The 22,865-nt window shown below is 39.4% G+C and overlaps 2 protein-coding genes across 3 annotated transcripts; one reads left to right on the forward strand and one right to left on the reverse strand.

Moving 5' to 3' along the window:
• Positions 1 to 1,273: 1,273 nt before the first annotated feature.
• On the reverse strand, positions 1,274 to 2,843 carry LOC133718887 (elongation of fatty acids protein 3-like). The gene has a single exon (XM_062145769.1). It carries the CDS (start codon positions 2,631 to 2,633, stop codon positions 1,725 to 1,727), a length of 909 nt encoding a protein of 302 aa, XP_062001753.1. The 5' UTR covers positions 2,634 to 2,843; the 3' UTR covers positions 1,274 to 1,724.
• Positions 2,844 to 16,807: 13,964 nt separating this feature from the next.
• LOC133718906 (uncharacterized) lies at positions 16,808 to 19,625 on the forward strand. Of its 2 annotated transcripts, XM_062145788.1 has the most exons (3): positions 16,808 to 17,007; positions 17,402 to 18,042; positions 18,802 to 19,625. In XM_062145788.1, exons 2-3 carry the CDS (start codon positions 17,434 to 17,436, stop codon positions 18,832 to 18,834), a joined length of 642 nt encoding a protein of 213 aa, XP_062001772.1. In that variant the 5' UTR covers positions 16,808 to 17,007; positions 17,402 to 17,433; the 3' UTR covers positions 18,835 to 19,625. The 2 variants fall into 2 exon arrangements, with proteins under 2 accessions (XP_062001772.1, XP_062001767.1); XM_062145783.1 differs by lacking the exon at positions 18,802 to 19,625 and having other exon boundaries at positions 16,809 to 17,007; positions 17,402 to 18,295.
• The last annotated feature ends 3,240 nt before the right edge of the window (positions 19,626 to 22,865 follow it).

Consider the following 22,865-nt stretch of genomic DNA (forward strand, 5'->3'; position numbering starts at 1 on the left):
TCGCCTAGGCCTAGACAAGCCACCACAAAATGGCACCACCATTGGGACTGCATAGGGTTGCACATCAAGATACAATCGATCTGGAACCCAAGTCTCCACGCTTCCCAGCCACGATGGCTCAGAATACGTATGCGACAAAGAAAAACCGGCAATAAGTGAACAGGATTTGGGCAACTCCAAAGAAGACGCCGTAGGTATACTCCATTCAGGACGGAGAAAGGTACAGAGAGGCCATGGCCGAGGGCGGCGCTCTCCCAACCCTAGCAGAGTTCTGCTAGGTCGAAACATCCTAAAAATAAACTATCTTATTATTCTCCACCGTGTAATTTATCTAATGACAATTAAGCATAACTGAGCGGGTGAATAAGACTGGATGTACAGATCATTACGAAAGCCTATTGAAAATTTGAAAGCTATAAATGCCAAAAAATTGTACTAAAGCATGGACTCCAAAATTTTATGATCTCAAGGGCCAACACATTATAATTCCCTTTAAAGGGGCACACGTTTGCTACATAAGCCCTAATCTAAAAGTAGTCATAAGCCAAATCATTCGCTGATGAGGTATCAAATCCTAACCACCGCACCAAATGCCATACTTTGGTTTTCTTGTTGATTTAATTATTAGATTGTGGCATCAAATTTCTTGTATATTTCTTGTGTATGTGATAACACATTAGTGCTACGTACCCCTATAAAAAGATTGGGTTGTTATTTTTTTTTCTGCAAATCGTACAAAAGGTCCACTCAATTACACCCAACAATAATACAACACGATTTGCAAGTGAATTGGTCTGGCACTAGTTGCAACATCTCCGCAATCTGCTCAGAACCACATATACAGCCTGTAGTGACCTTTCTATGAGTTGAGGGGAGAATGTATGGCAACACTTGGGTTCACTTCTGCACTCACCTTGTTAATGCCTCCTCCCCGCCTCAGTTGACCTCGTACTTAGTAGGTTGGAGTGTTGGACCGGTTGGTTAAGGTTAAGTGCTCGGCTTATAGGATCGATTTCATTTAGTAACTCAAACGTACAGTTGGGCGATCGATGTTACAAACGATATTGACATTAGCGAACTCTCATTCCACGATTCGTAGAGATTCTGAGCGTGCTCAAGAGCAACTTCTTCGACACACCAGTCCACCGGTATCAAGAGTTAACAGTTAGATTGACGATCAAAATGAAGGACATGATGTTATGAGTTTCGGATTTTTGAACACCAGTAGACACTAGGTGTTTGTGTTTGTGAACTTAATGTTAACACATAACAATCACAGAAAAGATTCATCTCACAACCTAGGACTATGATCATATTACATACACAACATGAGCAGCACTCTATTTACAGTCCCTCTATTAGCACACAGTAAAAACTAATAAAAAAAAAAAAGAACAGGTATAGCTAAGAACACACACTACTACTCTCAGCACTGCTCAAACCCAGGAAAAAAAAAAAAAATTGAACAATTTGATTCGAATTCCCACCAAGATTTTTACTCCTGAATCACATGCGACATCCATAACCATTAACAAAATTCTACCTTCCGAGACATGTAACTCAACTCAACTCAACCTCACCACCCTTCTAGACCCATGTATAAAACTCAAAGACCTTATACAAAAACAAAACTTTGAGTCTTTGACACCCCATCCCCCCCAAAACTTTTTTTACCCACTGATATTACTTACATCATAAACAGTAAAACCCCCCTTCCCTCAAAGCTATTTGTCCTTGACTCTAACCAACTCCTCCTCCTCCGCCGCCGCCTCCGCCTTGGCCTCCTCCACCGCAGCCAACGCGACCCTCCTCCCATAACCCCAATGTATCTTCACGTAGAAGTTCAAGAACAGCAACAGAATCACCGCATTCAGCACCGAATTGAAACCCCAAGCCCCGATTCCATTACAGCCGCCTTTCATGAAATGCATCAGCAGAACCCCAACGTGGCAGGCCACATTGCAGCCCAGCAGCAGCATCTGGCAGTTCACCACGAACGCGAAGCCGGCCCGCGGCAGCCCGATTGCGACCCAGAACCGATAAGCATAAACAACAGAATACACCAACGTGGTCGAAAGTATGGCAAGCACTTGGAAAGACTGCGAGAATTCTAGCCACATGAAGGAGATGAAGGTGAGGATGGAGTGGTTGAAGAGCTGGAAGGGGACTAATCTGCCGCGGCGGAGGATGGTGAAGAATGTGCGGATCATGTGGAAGAAGCGGGAAAGGTAGTAGATGTAGGACCAGAAGAAGACCCGACCCGAGGGGCGGGTCCCGAGGGGGAAGCAGAGGAGCCACTGGAAGGGGGTTTTGGAGCGCCGCCAGAACCATTTGGTTTCTTTGATTTCGGCGGCGGAGGAGAGTGTGATGCCGGCGAAGATGGTGAAGGAGAGGAGGGTCATGAAGAGGGAGTGGAGGGCGGGGATAGGTCCGAGAGGGACGGGTCGACCCTTGCGGCGGAGGAGGGCGAGGAGGAGGTGAAGGAGGACGGAGATAGTTAGGTAAAGGGCGATGGCGGTGAAGAGGAAGGACCATGTGGAGCCCCAGGAGTTGGCGTGAGACCACCGGAACCCGACGATTGATGGGTGCTCCGAGAGCCAGAACGTGAGAGTCTGGATCACGGACCGACCCATCAACGTTGCCGGTGATGGATCACGACGGCGGGGGCTGGTCTGGGTGGGAGGGATGTCTGGGGTGACGGGCTAGGTCAAGATAGGGTGGCTCCGGTGGGGCTGGTTCAGTGGGAGTCGTACATTCAACGGTGGGTTGGGAATTCGCAGAGAGAGAGAGAGAGAATGAGAGGTAGTGAAGAAGAGCCGGGGTGAAAATGGCTGGTGGGTATAAAGCCGAGGAGAGGACGTATTGGCAACTGCATTTTTGGAATGGTACGTGGAAGGTTTTGATTTGTGGTGTTTCTTAGGGATAAAATTATATAATTCACATCGCTACACTAAGGTCCGGAAATGAATATCACATATTCGCACGACTACACTGAGTAATGATCAGAAAATTAGGTATGCTAGAGCTTAAAAATAACAAATTCACGAGAGATTATTCAGAGCACCGCCGTGCACTTGCACCAACATAAATGAATGGTTAGATTACATTAAATACACTTTTTGTTTATTAAAAATAAAGTTGATAATAAATATCAAGGGTTGAGATTATTTTATAAGGGTTTGGTCACTTGCACCGTCGGTGTATAGAATAATTTCTACAAATTGACAAGCATTTTCGGCCTAAATGAGGAGGAAATTTACCAAATAAGATCTATTGCGGACTTTGTTGCACACTTATTTAAAAGTGAGTAAAGAATAATTATAAGCGTTCTAGAGTAAATGCTTCTTCATCACTTGCAATTAACTATAAAAGCACTCTCCAATGCACATAACTATAATATGAGATGCTTACATAAAGTTTGGGTGAAAATATCATCAAACATCATAATTACAAGTCTTTAAATTTCATGCATTTGGATAAATCAATGGAAATTCTTTTATGCACCGGCAGTGTAAGTGACCCAGCACCTATTAGATTATCTCAATCTTTGATATTTTTAGTTAACATTTTTTTAAATAACCAAAATGTCCACTTGATGTTATCCAACCATGGGGGAGGATTCAGTGCACCGACATGCACTTACACCGATATAAATAGATGGTTAGATTATATTAAATACACTCTTAGGTTATCTATAAAAAATATTAATTATAAATATCAAGGGTTGAGATCATCTTATAAGTGTTGGGTCATTTGTACCGTCGGTACATAGAATAATTTTCATCCAACCATCTATTTTTATTGGTGCAATTGCACGTCGGTGTTCTGAATCCTCCGCCATAAAACAACACTAAAAGTTAGAATGTTAGATAGATCGAGGAAAGAAACGTTTTTTTTTTTTTTTTAAGAAACATGGTTTAATCATATCCTTGTTGATTAGCTCATCCAAAAAGCTATTGGTTAATTAGTAAAGAACAAGAAAGTGTCTTGTATAAGGCGCATAGACTTCAGAATTGAATAGTTGGTAAACTATACTGTCCAGCTCGATGGTTTTATTCATTTGGGTCACATCTATGCTCGTTATTTTCTTGGTAAAATTATTAGACTACGTGACTAGCTAGTAGGGTCTGAATCAACTCATGGTTTAGAAAAGAACACACAAAAGCATCTTTACTGAGGATATGCTTAAGATCAGACGATCAGGATCATACTGCAATGCATGGCTTGTGTTCCACGCCCATGTATATATATCCATACTTACTTTTCCAAAGTTGCAGTCTGAGATTATTTCACTCGACGACTCAAATTCAAAAGTTTGAATAATCTGCATAGGAATTAATATTATCGGTGTGCTCTCAATTCTATGTTCTGCGGGTCATAATCTGATCGATGACCATAAAGACCAGATACTATAGAAACCTGCTTCAGAATTAAGAAATTATGTTTTACAGATTCTTGATACTTGATATTTGTACTAGTGCGTTTAATGGTTTACAAGAAGACGAAGGTAACTCACAGATATGTACTGCGATTTCATGGGACTCACAATGTTGTCTACAACCTGCCTAACACTACTGTACGTATGTCATTCAACAGAACTAATTAATTCTGTAAAATCCTGTTTAAATGGATTGGTATCATAGAAGATATTTCTTCCGATATCTACTCCTTCTGTATCTGTTTCTTATCAACATCTAACATAAATTCAATCGACAGTGAGAGAATTGTAAAGCAAGACTTTATAATACCCGATGAAACGTTTATATTGAGAATTATGAAGCATGCATGTGTGGCCGTTACGTCTAATACTTAAGTCGTTCTTCGTAAGGAATAAGATCATATGCTAATGATATGTTAATTAATTTTGGGATTAGGGTTCACGTTCTTGACATCAAATATGCTCTTAAGCCTATAACAAAAAACCATCTAAAACCAGTAAACAAGATTCCATGATCGAATGCGTTAGATATTGATTGCATTGTTGGTTATTAATTTGGAATAAAGACTGATAATAACATCAATGATTTCTTTCAATCGGGATCATTATGAATTGCAGATTGGTACAAATATAGGCCAGGTATTCCTTGATGTGGAAACTTAATTTGACATTCTCTCACCGTCGAGAGAACCAAAACAATAAGGGAAATTCGTCCAAACAGTATCTGAACTTTTTCAGACTATTAATTTTCATACCTATACTTTGAAAAATATCATAATGGTACCTGAAGTTTTGGCCCCGACCCAATTTCCATACCTGACAACAGTAAAACCGTCTACGGCGTTAGATTTTCAGGGGCAAATCTGGAACTTCAGATATTCCCAACACCTTCCCCATTTCTGGCATCGCCGTCGGCCCCATCTCCGAAACCTGTTGGCCACCTGAGCCAGGCGGAACTGCTCCCAAGCTAACAAGCTGCTCCACGAGCCATTTCAAGTCGCCCAAATCAAGAATCATAGCTCCCACATTCGAACTCGCCATTCGGGTCTCAACCAAGGGCATCAAGTCTTTCATGCTCTGAATTCGCCTGAATAGCTCTTTCGTCACAGCCTCGGGCTTCGAATCACCGACCAATACCGGATTCCTCTTCTTGCTCGGCTCGATTTTGTCCCGATTGCCCAGTTGTCCCCTGCAGCCTGGGATTCAAATACATGTTCACTCCCTAACACACTTAACCACAGTGACTCTGATTAATCAACTTTGATTACCCAGCTGCGAATCCGGTCATCTTCCAAGCTCTCCGAACCAGACCTTTTCCTAGCGGCCATTGCCGGAAAGGAAGCGAGGCTTCACATTGCGAATCAAGAAGAAAGGCAAGTTCTTGATCCTCAATTCCTACTTGGATTTCATCATAGACAAAGCCAATGTTATCGGCTGTAACAACTTGATCCGGGTCTTCTTCTTCGTTGCATCCAGCAGTATCGGCCGTCACTTGCCTCTGCATATATTCCAATCCAGACCAACGGTCAACGAAGAGATTGAAGCGAACATTCAAATAAAGCGGGAGATCGAGTTGAAGATCGTGAAATGCTCTAAATTCGAGAGCTCTCTGGCGGCGAAAGAATCTGACCTCATCAAGACACTCCATGTTTTGTAGTTTGAGCTCACTGGACTGGTCACCGTCACCTGTGATTTGAGGAGCTCTGTAGGAAATTAGGGAAGGAATTAGATGGCATGAGATTGAAACGGTCATCCATTCTCCAATCCCCACAGCAGTCAATTCTTCTTCCATGTTCTTTGCTGAAGCCTACACCTCACAAAACGACCCAATCCGCTCAGTAGACCCAGTCCTTTCCACTAGACACCCACAAACACTTAGTCCTTGAGGAGAAGTTCTAAGAAAGGGGGAAGAACCTGTGGCTTTGTTTTTCTAAGTCCGAGCCATTTCGGCCTCAATTTCTTTGATCCTTTCAATGATCCCCATTGTCGCTCAATTCTTTCAGCTGCTACCATTGAAAAGCAACACAAGAAAAGTCGAGAAAGATGGTGATTGAGATTTCAATAGAAAGGTGAGAGAATGGTTGATTGAGGTGCGATGTCGCAGAAATCAAACGAAGTTTTGTGGATTTATGATGAGGCCATTGGATGGGTTTCATAGGAAATACTTCTTCCCAACGCACAGAGAGAGAGAGAAACGAATCAATTAGATGGAGAAGATGGCAAGCTCTTTTTTATTTATTTTTTAATATATATATTATAGTTGTCTGATTTGGATAAAATGAATACTGAAATGACGAAAATACCCTTGAAAATTTAACGCCGTAGACGGTTTTACTGTTGTCAGGTATGGAAATTGGGTCGGGGCCAAAACTTCAGGTACCATTATGACATTTTTCAAAGTATAGGTATGAAAATTAATAGTCTGGAAAAGTTCAGACACTGTTTGGACGAATTTCCCAAACAATAACACATTACAACTAGATTATAGCTATACTCAATGTTTACATGTAACTATCAGAAAATGACATTGATCTGTCCATTTATGAAATACGTATAGGCAAAAAACATATTATTTGTATACACTTGAGTGATAACATTAGCACCACATTATATGAAACATGATCATACATTAAGATTAGGGCTAAATACTGTTTACCACCCTGTGGTATGGACCTCACATCAATTCAGTCCCTCGACTTTCAATTTCATCAAAAACACCCCCGAACTATCATTTTCTCGTCCAATAGGTCCCTCCGACTCAATTCCGTCTAAATTGGACGTTAAGTTTGACTTTTGAGGGCTAAAATGGTCATTTCAACATAAAAAAATTAAAAAAAAAATTAAAAAATTAAAATTTTTTTTTTTTTTTTCTGTTTTTTAGTTTTTTTTTTTTTACTTTTTTTTTTTTAATTTTGTCTTCAACCTATACACCACAAGTTATAATAGGTTTATAAAAACAAAAAAAAATACTCTAAGTGGTTGAAAGCCGCTCGCTAATCTACGATATTTGTGATATATCTCTGATAAAGTGAAGAATTTTAGGTTATATCCCCAATAAAGTGAAGAAAATAAATATCTAGAAATAAAAAACCATGTACTAAAATATTTTATTTAGACTTTATATAGTTTTATTTTTATTTTATTTTTTATATAGTAAAATATCAAAAAACATTATTAAAAAATAGTAAAGGAAATATTAAATATGGAATAGTTAAAAAAATATTCGTCTCTAATTAAACAAATTAAGATATTTAGTTATTTAGTATTGATAAACATATATTTGAGAAATAGGCCTCTTATCCATTCTCATTCGATCACAGCGGGGAAGCAAATAAAAATGGAAAAACTCATATTTGTAAAAAATAATTTTACACTAGCTTTATCTGTAAATAAATATCTGTATATCCCCAATAAAGTGAAGAAATATCTGTGTAAAATCATTTTTGATCTATGATATTTGTGATATATCTCCAATAAATTGAAGAATTTTATGATATATCCCCAATAAAGTGTAGAAATATCGGTAAAAAATGATTTTACACTTTATCTGTAAATATCTTTATATCCCCAATAAAGTGAAGAAATATTTGTGTAAAATCATTTTTTACAGATATTTATTTACAGATAAAGTGTAAAATTATTTTTTACAGATATTTCTTCACTTTATTGGGGATATATCCTAAATTCTTCACTTTATTGGAGATATGTCACAAATATCGTAGACCAGCTGGCGGCTTTCAACTACCTAGAGTATTTTTTTTGTTTTTATAAACCTATTATAACTTGTGGTATATAGGTTGAAGACAAAATAAATAAATAAATGAATAAATAAAACGAAGAAACAGAAAAAAAAAAAAAAAAAAAAAAAAAAAAACTAAAAAACAGAAGAAAAAAAAAAAAATTAATTTTTTTTTTTTTAATTTTTTATGTTGAAATGACCATTTTAGCCCTCAAAAGTCAAACTTAACGTCCAATTTAGACGGAATTGAGTCGGAGGGACCTATTGGACGAGAAAATGATAGTTCGGGGGTGTTTTTGATGAAATTGAAAGTCGAGGGACTGAATTGATGTGAGGTCCATACCACAGGGTGGTAAACAGTATTTAGCCCTTAAGATTATGTTAAATATTAAAATCAACTTACATAGAAATAAACAATATGGCCGGTATTTAGCCATCTATCTAGTTAATTTGGGACGTAATATGCAAATTATGCATGTACTCAATTAGTAAAGCATTGATGTGATATATGTGCAACAGAAATATCCAACTTTATCGTTTCAACCATCATTATCTTCAAACCGCTTTTTCCATTTCAACCATAATTGCCCTAATGTTTAAAGATATGTCTTTGTTTAGGGGTCCAAGCAATTAGTAATGTGATCGCTTACTGTAGCAACCAAATTAAACTGACTGAAAAGTTTATAGACCTACACTAAAATGGTGGGTAATGACTTGACTTGATGCGGTGGGTAATGACTTGACTTGATGCATACAATCTGATCTCAATCGTCGTGTAGTTTGGTTCATTCAAACTTGATGGTTGGCAGACAAAAGAAACTCGGGAAAACCTACAAGATGAAGAAAACGAGAGGCACAACCAACACAGAATCGATTTAGAAAGCAAGTGCAGCGGTACCTTATATCGGAGCATGATCGATGGATTTATATTCGGAAATTCAAGTGTAGGGAACCTACACCCTAAACTTTGAAAGTTCGAGTGTAGGTATAAATCACTATACCTACCAGCTGAGTCCCGTTGACCATGATGTAAAATCGTGTTGACCTTGTTGTTAGTCTTTTTAACAGAATCTGTTATTAGACTTAATAGGATTTGGAAGCTTAATAGAATCTGTGAAGCTTAATAGGATTGTAAAGCTTAATAGGATTGCAAAGCTTAATAGGATTTCTATTGCAAAGCTTAATAGGATTTCTATTCTTTCCAGCTGTACTAGTTAGTTAGTTAGCTATGTAGTATGAATAGCTGAGCTCTCTCATTTTCTTGTAACGAAAACTTGGTTAATTGAAATACAACTCCTAATCTTTCTCTCGATTCTTCTCTCTCAATTTCTGTGTGATCTTTGTAAACCCTAGCTCATCTCAGCTGCCATGGCTATCATGGTATCAGAGCTCCATAGCTCCTGGACCTGTGAGTCATGCTTCCGCTCTCAAGGTTAATTGATTCTCTGTCACTTGTATACTCAGATTCAGCTTCAATTCTGGTGCGAGTTGCAGTTTGATCATCTTCGTCTTCAACTCTTGGATTTGTGGCTTTGATCTTCATCGAAGCTTGGTTTTGGTTTTCATCTTCTCCTCAGGTGATTCGATCTTGATCTTGTTTCTTAGAACTATGAACTTTATGAGTTTGAGATTTCTAGTAAAATTTGAAGTATCTAGCGTAAATCAAAGCAAATTTGAGTAAACTTGGAGCATTTAGAGAAATTCTTGAGCAAAATCTTTGTGTATTTGAGCCTTATAGCAAATTTGGAGTATATAGAGCAAATCAGAGTAAAATTGGAGCCTATAGAACAATTCTCGAGCAAAATCTCACTGCAAACTGTGCATACTTCAAGATTATAGAGCAAAACTGCTATCCCCATGTGATATCTGTGTCGAAATTGAAGCAATTAGTGAGCAAAGTAAATTTTGAGCTGATTTCTCTCTACTGTGTGTGATTATGAGTCTTTTGATTCAAGTAATACTGTTCTTGAAGTGTAATGCTGCAATTTGCTACAAACAGAACTTTATTCAGTAAGAACTCTTTGCAGTAAAACATAAAGGTTACAGATGGCTCCTCAAGGTGTAACTACTCCTAGTCTTTCTCACGCTGATGTTCATTCTTTACTGAGTATCATAACTATGCGACTTGGAGAAAGAAACTTCATCAAATGGAGTTTTCAGTTCCAGTCTACACTTGCTGGAAATGGATTGTTTGGTTTTTATGATGGCTCAGAAGTTGCCCCTCCTCGATATGTTCTTACTTCTGAAGGTGAAGTCATTAAGGAAGAAACTGCAGCCTATAGAGCATGGAACCAGACAGACATGGCTCTTCTTAGCCTACTCATGGCCACATTGGATGAAGATATTGTAGATGTGATAATAGGTTGCAAAACTTCTAGAGAAGCTTGGATTGCTCTTCAAGAACGTTTTTCTGCTGTGTCAAGAGTGAGTATAATGCAGCTTAAAACTGAGTTACAAACACTTCGCAAGGGGAGTGAGACAATTGAGAAGTATCTGCAACGTGTGAAGAATGCTCGAGATCAGCTCTTATCAGTAGGAGTTTCTATTCCAGATGAAGACATTATCATTGTCATCTTGAATGGTCTCCCTGATGAATACTCCACTGTTAGAACTGTTGGTGAAGGCAGAGAAACACCTATTTCTCTTCGAGATTTGAGGTCTCAATTGCTTGCTGCAGAAAGAAGAATTGAAGGAAGTTTTTCTCTTTTGTCTACCATGAGTGCTATGGTAGCTCAAGGAGGTGAGACAAGGACTGGAGAAAGAGATGGAAGTAGTAGAGGCTGGGATAACAAGGGTGGAGGAAAAAATAAAGATGCTAAATATAATGGGAATGGTGTTGAGTGTTCTGTATGTGGTAAAAAGGGTCATACTGTGGACACATGCTTTCGTGTTCATAAATGCCAAATATGTGGCAAACATGGTCATCTTACAAGTACTTGCTATCAGAACCCTGACTACAAACCTCAACAAACTTCTCAGTCACAATTCAGGCTTTCAAGCAATGTACCATCTCCTGAATGTCAAATTTGTTCTAAGAAAGGTCACACAGCAGCTAACTGCTTTTACAGAACTAATGTTCCTGAGGGACATCCATCTCTGTCTATTCCCACCTGTCAAATATGTGGGCTCAAAGGACATGTTGCTTTGAACTGTTCTCATAGAACCAACTTTGCTTATCAAGGTTCTGATCCTCCTGCTTCTCTGGCTGCTCTAACTGCTCAATCAACAGGAAGTGTTAATGGTGTGTTTCATCAAACTCAAGGAGGAGGATGTTTGGTATCTAATGGATCATCCAGCTCTTGATTTCCTGGTGGTTTTCATCCTAGCAGTGGTGCTTCTTCATCCAATAACTTGGCTGCTCCATCAAACACTCATTCAAACAGTGAAATTTGGATAGGAGACTCTGGAGCACCTCACCATATGACTTCAGAACTGAGAAATCTCACAATTGCTCAACCATATTCTTCTGACAACAAGATAACCATTGGTAATGGTACAGGTTTGAATGTGGCACACACTGGCTCTAGTTGCATTAAACCTGCTGATCATGTCTTACAATTGAAACAAGTTTTGCATGTTCCAGACTTAGCTATGAATTTGTTATCTTTCACAAAACTATGCAGAGACAATGGTTGTTTTATAACTCTTGATGAAGCTAATATTGCTGTGCAGGACAAGGCATCCAAAACAGTTCTCTATCAAGGAAATAGTAGTGAGGAAGGTTTATTTCTCTTCAAGTCTCCACCAGTATCATCTATATCCCAGCCATCTCCATCTGCTTTTGTCAGCTCATCATCATCATTTCCAGTATGGCATCAAAGATTAGGTCATCCTTCTCAACCTGTCATGTCTAAAATGTTGTCTAGTTCACAAATAAAAGAACCTAGTTCAGCCTCTAGGTCTTTGTGTTCTTTTTGTTTAGAAGGCAAGATGCATAGACTTCCTTTTAGTGATTCTGTGACAACAACATCTGTGCCCTTTACCAAGGTGCATTCTGATGTATGGGGACCAGCTCCATGCTATCCATTGAGGGATATAGATACTATGTTACTTTTATAGATGATTGTACCAAGTTTGTGTGGATTTTTCCACTTACTAATAAATCTGATGTTCTTGCCAAATTTGTGCATTTTTGTGCCTTTGTGGAAACTCAGTTCAGTTCTACAATTAAGCAATTTCAAACAGATGGTGGGGGTGAATTCAATAGTAAAGCTTTTCATAATTTTCTCTCATCCAAAGGCATTTTACATCAAATCACTTGCCCTCATACTCCTCAGCAAAATGGAGTTGCTGAGAGAAAAAATAGACATATAGTAGAAACTGCAATATCATTGTTATCTACAGCTGGTGTCCCTAAACAGTTTTGGTTCCATAGTGTTGCTCATTCTTGCTATCTTATAAACAGAATGCCTAGCAAATCCTTAAACTTGTCATCACCATATGAGCTTCTATTTCATAACCCTCCAGATATCTCTCAGCTGAAAATCTTTGGTTCTTCTTGCTATCCCTATCTCAGACCTTATGCTCATGACAAGTTAGATCCTAGAACCACACAGTGTGTTTTTTTGGGATATGCTCTAGGATACAAAGGAGTCTTCTGCTATAGTATTTCTAGAAATAAACTTTGGATGTCTAGGCATGTCATTCATGATGAGAATGTTTTTCCCTTTCTTTCTTCATCTCCACCTGAGCCATCTCCCATTGATCCTGTTACTTTCTTTCCATCTTCTTCCTCACTCACTACTCTTCATCCCTGGGTGCCTGTCCCATCTACTTCAGCATTAGAAAATGAAAATTCAGATACTACTCCTAGTATTAATACACCTACTTCAACAGTAGGCCTGCCCTTTTCTAGCAATGGTGCTAACACAGACTATGTGGCCACTACTGATGCTGATAGGACAACTTGTGCAGAAAATATATGGGTTCATGAATCTAATAATGACACTCATGACACTGAAGATGTAGCAGGAATTCATGAAGTTGAAGAAAATAATTCTGGTAATGACTCTGCGGGTTTTGATAATTCTAGTCATTCAGATGTTGATATCTCTGAGAGTATAAGTGAAAATTTCACTGATGCTGATAATGTGAATCAAATGGTTGAGCATACTGAGATTAGTCATGGTATTGCTGAAGAAGTTCCTCATCATACAATGAACAATGTTGAGTCTACAGATACTGTGATAGGTGATATTTCTGCACTTAATAATGATGAAGTGAATGCTTTGCAGTTTGGTGGAAATCTAGATCATAATCTTCCTCAAGAACTTAATTTCATAGTTCACCAAAACTATAATGACCACTCCATGATGACTAGGGCCAAGAATGGCATTGTCAAGCAAAAAGGTTTTGAGGACTTTTACTGTTATTCTGCAGTTGCTCAACAACAACTATACACTGAGCTTCCATTCTTTAGTGGATTTACTGCTGTGTCTGATATAAGTGAAATTGTTGAACCAAAATCATTTAGAGCAGCTTCTGGTAAAAGTGAGTGGGATCAAGCAATGTTGGAAGAGATTGAGGCTTTACAGAAGCAAGGTACATGGACTCTTGTTCCCTGTCCACAAAATAGAAATATTGTAGGAAGCAAATGGATATACAAAATCAAGAAAAATCCTGATGGCAGTATTTCTAGATATAAAGCAAGGTTAGTAGCTCAAGGATTTAGTCAAGCTAAGGGGCTAGATTATGAGGAAACTTTTAGTCCTGTGGTTAGACATAGTACTGTGAGAGTTTTACTTGCACTTGCTGCTATGAATGGTTGGGAATTGAGGCAGTTAGATGTCAAGAATGCTTTTCTGCATGGGGAACTAAAAGAAGAAGTCTATATGTCTCAGCCACAAGGTTTTGTTGATCCTCAATATCCAAATCATGTCTGCTTACTACGAAAATCTCTTTATGGTCTAAAACAAGCTCCAAGAGCTTGGAATGAGAAATTTACAAGTTTTCTACCAAGCTTAGGTTTTCAGTTTTCTCACTCTGATCCAAGCTTGTTTGTTAAACATTCATCTGCAGGACTGGTTGCATTATTACTATATGTGGATGATATAGTCATTACTGGTTCAGATACTGCTGGTATTCATGAGGTCATCTCTGAGTTAAGCATGGTGTTTGATATGAAGGATCTTGGTTTATTGTCATACTTTCTTGGTTTAGAAGTCACCAAAGTTCAGCAAGGCATCTTACTTAGTCAATCTAAGTATGCCAGAGATTTGCTTGCCAAAACAGGAATGGAGTCTGTTAGGTCTTGCAACTCACCTTGTCTTCCTCACTCTCAGATGACATCAAATCAAGGTACTCTTCTTAAGGACCCCACTATGTACAGGAGTATAGTAGGAGCTTTACAATACTTAACTTTCACTCGTCCAGACATAGCATATGCAGTTAATACTGTATGTCAGTTCATGACAAGCCCTACAGATATACATTATGCTGCTGTTAAACGAATTTTAAGATACTTGAAGGGAACACTTGATAAGGGTATCTTTTATAGCTCTTGTGGTGCTTTGCATGATGCTGTGAATATTAAGGCATTTTGTGATGCTGATTGGGCTGGAGAAGTGATACAGAAACGATCTACTACTGGCTTTGTTGTCTATCTTGGTCTATGTCCTGTGTCTTGGCAGTCTAAGAAACAAGGTAGTGTCTCCAGAAGTTCTACTGAGTCAGAGTATAGGAGTTTGGCCAATACTGCAGCTGAAATTAGTTGGCTTCGTCATCTTCTGTGTGACTTGAAGATTAAAGTTCCTTGTGCTCCTTTGCTTAAGTATGACAACTTGTCTGCTCTCGCTTTGGCCTCAAATCCAGTGTTCCATTCTAAGATCAAGCATTTAGACAACGATTTTCATTTTGTCCAGGAACGAGTTCAGCACAATGATCTTCGTCTTGAGTATGTTTCCACTACAGAACAAACTGCAGATGTACTGACAAAGGGGTTAGCCTCACCTATATTTCGAACTCACTGTGTCAATCTCAGACTAGTCACCCTAGCTGAGCTTGAGGGAGGGTGTTGACCATGATGTAAAATCGTGTTGACCTTGCTGTTAGTCTTTTTAACAGAATCTGTTATTAGACTTAATAGGATTTGGAAGCTTAATAGAATCTGTGAAGCTTAATAGGATTGTAAAGCTTAATAGGATTGCAAAGCTTAATAGGATTGCAAAGCTTAATAGGATTTGGAACCTTAATAGGATTTCTATTCTTTCCAGCTGTACTAGTTAGTTAGTTAGCTATGTAGTATAAATAGCTGAGCTCTCTCATTTTCCTGTAACGAAAACTTGGTTAATTGAAATACTACTCCTAATCTTTCTCTCGATTCTTCTCTCTCAATTTCTGTGTGATCTTTGTAAACCCTAGCTCATCTCAGCTGCCATGGCTATCATCCCGAAGCAACAAGCTTATATAGCGATTTAAAGAAGAACCCAACTACACTCATAATGTGGGTCTGAAAATGAGCCTAAACCCTAAGGGCTAGCTAGCTTGGATAACCAAAATAAAGATGTGCTTTTCTCATGGATCGATCACTTGGATTCGTTTATAGTTTTTTTTTTTTTTTTTTTTTTAGGCGATGGAAAGATTTTTATTCAAACAAGAACTACATTACAAGGAAAAGATCTAAAAAGAGCCCAACCAACAAACAAAAACAAACAAGCCCAAATAGCCCTACAAACTTCAACCACAATACAGATCTACCGGGAGAGAGATGACGTAGTGACGATGCCGCCACCAACCAACCCTAAAGGTGACACAAAAACTTCACTAGATCGGCTGGCGAAAACTTGGAGTCCAACCAAAACAATCCTGTGCAAGAACAGCAGCATAGAACCCATCGAAAGATCTCCATAACCCAAATCTCTAAACCATATAAAACATCCTCAGAAATAAACACAGTAACCAAAACAGAAGAAGAGAAGAGGAGAAGGAGAACGATCCGCAGAGAGATCAAATGGACAGACAGTCGAAGACCGTGGATTCGTTTATAGTTTGATCTACCATTCTACCGTAAAGAAAAATCCATGTACCATATAACTCATACCCAGCCCTGGCCCAAGTACATTCTATTAAGTTAATGAAGGACCCAACTACGCTCATAATGTGGGTCCGAAAATGATCCTAATTAATCAAAGTATGTGGGCTGTGTTGTTGTATGTTCTTTCATAGACTCTACCCAATAGGCAATAGGTGTATGATGTATCACTACCCACTACCACATGAATTGACGATTGTTATTAACATGTCAATTTCCTTATCCTTAGATGTCAATTGTGTGATTTAATTATTTTTTAATTAAAAGAGAAAACAACGCTCGTCGTTAATTACGAAACCTCTATCATAAGATCCAACGCTACCGGACATTAAACGAATCAGACGGGATTACGAGGTTTCTCCTAATCGGTACAGGACCCTTAATTTCTCATCCGAAAGCCGACACTTTTGACTAACGGGCCGGGCTCGTAAACCTCATCATCGTTATTAGCCCTAAACCGAGTCAAAACCAAACTTCCCCAATCCCAATCCCAACCGTCCGTCTGGGACATCTGGACTCGATAAGCCCGTACGATGCGACGACAATTTTAGTGGGAACGACAGAGAGAACATATATATATATATATATATAATTATATATAACAACACCAGCCCGCCAGCGTGGAATTAGGATCGTAAACACAAATTCAATTCGGAAAAACCTGGAATCTTCTTCTTCTTCCTTCCTTCTTCGACTTCCCCATCATTACAGAGACTTTCTCGCTTCTATTTTTAGCAGCCCAGGCTTTTCTACTGCTATCCTCCTCCCTCCTCCTCTGCTGCGTCCCAATCAAATTTCAAGGTAACTTCTCCGATCTGTATTTTTTTTTTTATTTACTCTCGGTCAATTGTGGTTAATTTAGGGCTGATTGATTTTGTTAGCTGTAATTAGGTGTTTGGATGAATTTTTACTTAATTTTTTTCTGATCTGTGTATTTTTGTGATCTGTGGGAGGTTTTGGGGGGAATTTGGGCAAGATTTGATTGTTTTGTGATGTGATCTTACTTTGATGAGGATTTTCTTTGTGATTTTGTTTAGTGGATTGAAAATTTAGTGTTTGGAACCTGTTGTTGTGAATTTAGTTGGAGTAGTTTGAGTAATTTGATGAATAACGTGGATTTTGTTGGGTTTAGAAATTGTTTTCGATGTTGTGGGAAACAAGGGAAGAGTTAATGATGGGTTTGTATGGACTACAGGTTTGCGATTTTGAAGTTTTCTGGGTGCAGGGATGGCAAGTGGTTTTGGGGAATCAACAAGCGTGCCGCCCCAAAGCCAGTCTTGCTCGGGGAATAATGCCAATGATGCAGGGGATTTCGAGTGCAACATCTGCTTCGAATTGGCGCAAGATCCAATCATAACTCTTTGCGGTCATCTCTTCTGCTGGCCTTGTCTCTACAGATGGCTCCACCATCACTCACATTGCCAAGAATGCCCGGTGTGCAAGGCCCTCGTACAGGAAGACAAGTTGGTTCCTCTTTATGGCAGGGGCAAGACACAGACTGATCCAAGATCAAAATCGTATCCGGGTATCAATATTCCTAATCGCCCTGCTGGGCAGAGGCCTGAGACTGCTCCTCCCCAGGAGAACAATCAGTTTCCCAATTACAGCTTTGGGTTTATGGGAGGATTTATGCCAACGGCAACTGCCAGGATTGGTAACTTCACTTTGGCCACTGCATTTGGTGGTCTGATACCCTCATTGCTTAATATTCATTATCATGGGTTTCCAGATGCTACTGTATATGGAACAACTTCTGGTTTTCCTTACGGGTTCAGCAGTTCATTTCATGGGGGCCATGCCCATGGGTTCCCTCAGCCAGCAACTCAAAGGCAGCAGGTTGATAATGTGTTGAAGAATCTGTTTTTGTTGATTGGTGTATTTGTGATTGCTGCGCTGATTTTTTGTTAGTCCAAGACTGAACTTTGAAATCAGCATGGTTGTTTAGTGTTGCTGCTCTTATATCTGTATATACATTAGCTGTATTCCTGCTTGAGAATGTTCGGCGGTTAGACTCTTGGTCAGTTCTGTTACCTTTCAAAAACATCTGCAACGGACATAAATTTCTTAATAAATGGCTTGCATTTGTGAATATGATTGTTTTGAGATTTAGTGACTTCAACATTAGATGTATTTACTCGCATGAATGTGGGGAGTATGCTTTTCTTTTTATGTTCTGTACCAGGTGGATGGAAGCAGTATTTCCTAGCTTGGCGTACTTATTACTGTCTTATTTGGAAACTATGACTTCCAAAGTTAGCTATGGAGGGGGTGTGAGGGATTTTAGGTAGTGAAACTTGAAAAACACTGTTGAATGGTTCATAAGTCTGTAATGTTGGTTGTGTTGATTTGATATGGCTGAAGCATGACTTTTGGTGATGAAGGTAATATGTTCCCCGATAATTTGCGTGAGGGATTTTAGGTAGTGAAACTTGAAAAACACTGTTGAATGGTTCATAAGTCTGTAATGTTGGTTGTGTTGATTTGATATTGCTGAAGCATGACTTTTGGTGATGAAGGTAATATGTTCCCCGATAATTTGCTTTTGCTTGTGTAAGGATAGAATACTTACATTTTTATTTGGGTATTATTCTATAGCTGCTGTTTGTATTGGCATTGATGACGGTATAGAGGATGGTACATTAAGAGTTGCTCCTGTGGCATAAACTCGTTGTTATTTCTGGTTCTTGGTTTATCTGGTTATACCCTTAAATGGAAAGAAAACTTCTCTCTCATGGATGCTGCCAGAACAAGGTCAGGTCCCTAACAGTTGGGGAAGAGCATACATTGCATTCTGAAGTGAAGTGATAAATGCTTGTAAAGTAGTTTCCTTGCCTAGTTTGATATTGGTGTTGTGATTTAGAAGCACAACTGATGTATGGCTTGGTTTCAAATTTGAATTTTTGAATGCGACCTGTACTTGGCGTTGTAACTAATGCAACCCTCCGAATATAAGCTGCCTTGAGATCTGAGATGTCCTGTCCTTGTAAGTAGTGTGCAAGCAATGCTAATAATTCTTTTGCTTTAAGCTGGATTTGGATGCTGACAGTAGTACTCTTCGCATGGCTATCAGAAAGGAAACATATCAAGCATCTTCACCACCAAATCAAATCAAAGAGAGGATTTCTATAAGAAACTCTAATTTTGCTCATTTGATCTCTGTATCTTTTGAATTATTGAATTACATATATATCCTTTTGTAAAATGACAATTATAGACAATGAATTATAATCAACTTGTTCAAGTAAAACCCTAATTTGTGTTTGGCTCAAACTCTAGGTTATTTGACCTAGTGGTAATAGGATTTAATTAGAAGAATCTAGAGATTATCTTTCCTTGTATGATTTAGACTCTATGCATTGTAATCCTCTATATAAAGAGGCATCTATTATCAATGAGAATACACAGCGATTTTCTCTCAATTCCCGTTTCTCTAAAACAAGTTATCAGCACGAAGCTCTAACCCTGAAACAAATAGTCAAACCCTGATTCAAGAAGCTAAAAACCTTGAATCCGAATACAAAACCTTGAAGCATTTTCTGCCTCCACCTCACACCTTGAAGAACTCGATTCCAGAAGTCCAGAACCGGCGGCGGAACCCCAAGAACCGGCCGGAAACCTACCGAACCGGCCACCGGAAGCCCCATACAACTCGCAGCAAATATTCCACCGGTTCACCATCTTCCGGACCTCCAATTTCCATCATATTTTGGTAGCAGAAGCCCCTTGATCTGAAGTTTCAGGAACCAGAAGAAAAAGTCCAAAAACCGGCCTAAAAAGACGTGAATCAGCCACCTGAGCAGCTGCATCTTGAACCGGCAGAAAAGAAGAAAAGAAGGAAAAAAAAAAAAGGAACAGGCCGAGAAGCCCGCTGACATCAGCCCTAGGACCCGCGCCACGTCAGCAGCAAGACCCACTGCCACGTCAGCATCAGTGCCACGTAAGCCTCCGGTCAACGACTTTTTTCCTGCCATTTTCCGGCGACTTTTCCGACCACTTTTTCCGGTCAAAATTTCCCGGCGACCTATTTAAAGGTATTTTTTTACTAAACGTTCCCGTTTTTTTAGAGTTTTTAAAATTCAATTTCTCTTCTTTTTCGGGGACTTGCAACCTCCCTTCTTCTACCCCCCTTTCTTCATCATAGGGAAGACCAAATTAAGCCGAACTGTGGGGGTTCGTGCTCACTCCAAGCTTAGAGCTTGTTGAGATCTCCAAACTTAGAGTTTGTAGAGAATTTATGATCGACCACTTACGTCATTGTTTCGATCTAATCCAATATCTCTTGGAATCGAATTTCTTGGAAGCAATTACGCTCAGAAATTTTATATGTTTTCGTGGTAGCCTATTTCGCTCTGAAACTAACCCTAATTTCTTGTTCTCTTTCAGGATGAGTAACCTGAACAAATTGGACTTTGCTCCATTGGGAACAACTGGCTCTGGATATCACAGGTGGGTTCGTGATGTCCGCCAGCATCTCAAGGCTGATGGAATCCTGGATATGATTCTTGAGCCTAGCTAAGACGTGCTAACTGTTGAGCAAGCTCAAGCTTTGGAAGCAAATAGAGCAGCCTTAGAGGCAAATAAGGCGAAAGTCATCATCCTAATGACTCGTCATATTGATGATTCGCTCCAGTACGAGTGTATGAATGAAGAAGACTCCAGAAGGCTGTGGGTCTCACTCGAAGAAATATTTGGCAACGTCCGTGACACCTTGCTTCCTGACCTAGAAGTGAGATGGCATAGCCTCCGCTTCTGTGATTTCAAGTAAGTTCTTGAATATAACTCGGAAGCACTTCGCATTAAATCCTTAATGGAATTCTGTGGTAAAGAGATCACAGATGCGATGTTGATTGAGAAGACTCTCTCTACCTTCCCCGTCTCTGCATTGATGGTTGCTAAGAACTATTGAATCGATGTTACTGCAGGACGGATCACAAGGTTTCATGAGCTCATTGGAGCTGAATGTCGTTGAAAAGCATGACAACATCATTGTGAAGAACTATAATTCAAGATCCGTGGAAATAGAGCATATTCCGGAGTCCAATTATAGTCGCGCCCCAAAGAGAAGGCGCCAAGAGCGAAACCCTAACCTTAGGGATACTTCAGGACGTTCTTGTCCATATAATAGCTCTACTTGGGAAGGTAACCGCCAATATAGGCGAACACGAAACCGAATAGGTCAACGTGGAAAGAGAGAGGGAGGCAACGCCTCTGGCCATGTTGGTGGCGCCACCAACACTAAGAGCCATCTAAATGACGCTTTCAAAGCGCCTCAATCAATGGAGTTTGAGCAAAGAGATGTATGTTCTCGATGTGGAGTGTCTGATCATTGGGCACACATTTGTAGAGCTCGTGAAGAAATTGTCACCGCCTACAAAGCATATTGTGAAGCAAGAGAAGCTCACTATGTGGAACAAGAAGATCAAGAAGATGATCTAGAGTGAAGGGTTGAAGGCTACAAATCTGGCTGAGATCAATAAATCGCCAATTCTGTTTAAGTCTTTATTTTTCCAAGAGATGTAATAGGCAATTGCCATATGTTTTTGTAGTAAATGCCAATGGTTTAGTCTTTCTTCAAAGTAGGCTCACCCAAAGTAAGTGTGATGTCTAGGAAGTTTCTGAGATTAGTGGTACTTAAGCGAGCCTTGCTCCACCGACATCTCTCTACTCACCTGGTCACATTTATTTTGGAATTACCGAAAGAAGTTAGCCGACTACCATTATTTTGCATTAGCTAGCATTTTGGATTAGATTTTCTTTGGTCAAAGAGACAATGATGTAACTCCGTTGGCTTATGAATAAAATTTCGAGTTCTTCTCATGATGACTCAATTTTGATTTTGAGCATATTACTTTTGTGACTACGATGGCTGGGTCATCAATATTAATTCAAGGACATGGAATAGCCCAAGTTCCCCCTGCCAAATGGCACCTTGATTACTGTCGCAAAAACTCTCTACGCTCCTAGGGCAAATCGCACCTATGAATTGCCAACGGATTCCATACGAAAACACATGTAGAGAACGGAAATGAGTTCCTTTGCAATACCTCTAATGATTGCGAACAAAGGCGCATCTTAGAGAAGTTTATGTGTCTCTCTAGTGGACCTTATGTCACTATTCGAGCTATTAAATCCAATAAAGTTATGAGAGAAGATCTCTTGGATTTAGATACATATTGGCTTTGTCACGACATGATAGATCATCCTAGTCATGATATGATGATCTGTCTACAAAAGACTTCACATGGACATCTTTTCTATCGAGCGAAATGAAGCATGAATCAAAAGTTGATTCTTGGATTAAGTGTGACCGACGGTGCTGCCTAGGGCACCACCTCCGTCCACCACCAGCCTTGGGCTGGCGTAGTCCTCATCCATGACGCCATGGATGGCGTCCATCATGGTGATGGCGCCCTAGGTGATGCTGCAATCACCAACTTGCTTCAAATAGCGTTTCAGACGCTCAGGCCTAACCAAAATTCTCATTGGTTGCTTCTAAAGCCTCTCGCTCGTTTTACAAAAGTCGTTCCTTAGGAAAATTAGGACTGAGACCGTCCTATGCAAAGGATATGAAAATACTCATTTTGTTCTTACATAGAATCCGTGGGGATTCTGTGGACTGATTCAACCAACTTGCAGACGTTTAAATATCTCATGATGTT

Source organism: Rosa rugosa, chromosome 1 (assembly GCF_958449725.1).
Source record: "Rosa rugosa chromosome 1, drRosRugo1.1, whole genome shotgun sequence".
NCBI lineage: Eukaryota > Viridiplantae > Streptophyta > Magnoliopsida > Rosales > Rosaceae > Rosa > Rosa rugosa.

Coding starts and splice junctions, on each gene's coding strand:
- LOC133718887 (XM_062145769.1), bottom strand. CDS start 2,633: ATGGGTCGGTCCGTGATCCAGACTCTCACGTTCTGGCTCTCGGAGCAC.
- LOC133718906 (XM_062145783.1), top strand. CDS start 17,434: ATGGCAAGTGGTTTTGGGGAATCAACAAGCGTGCCGCCCCAAAGCCAG.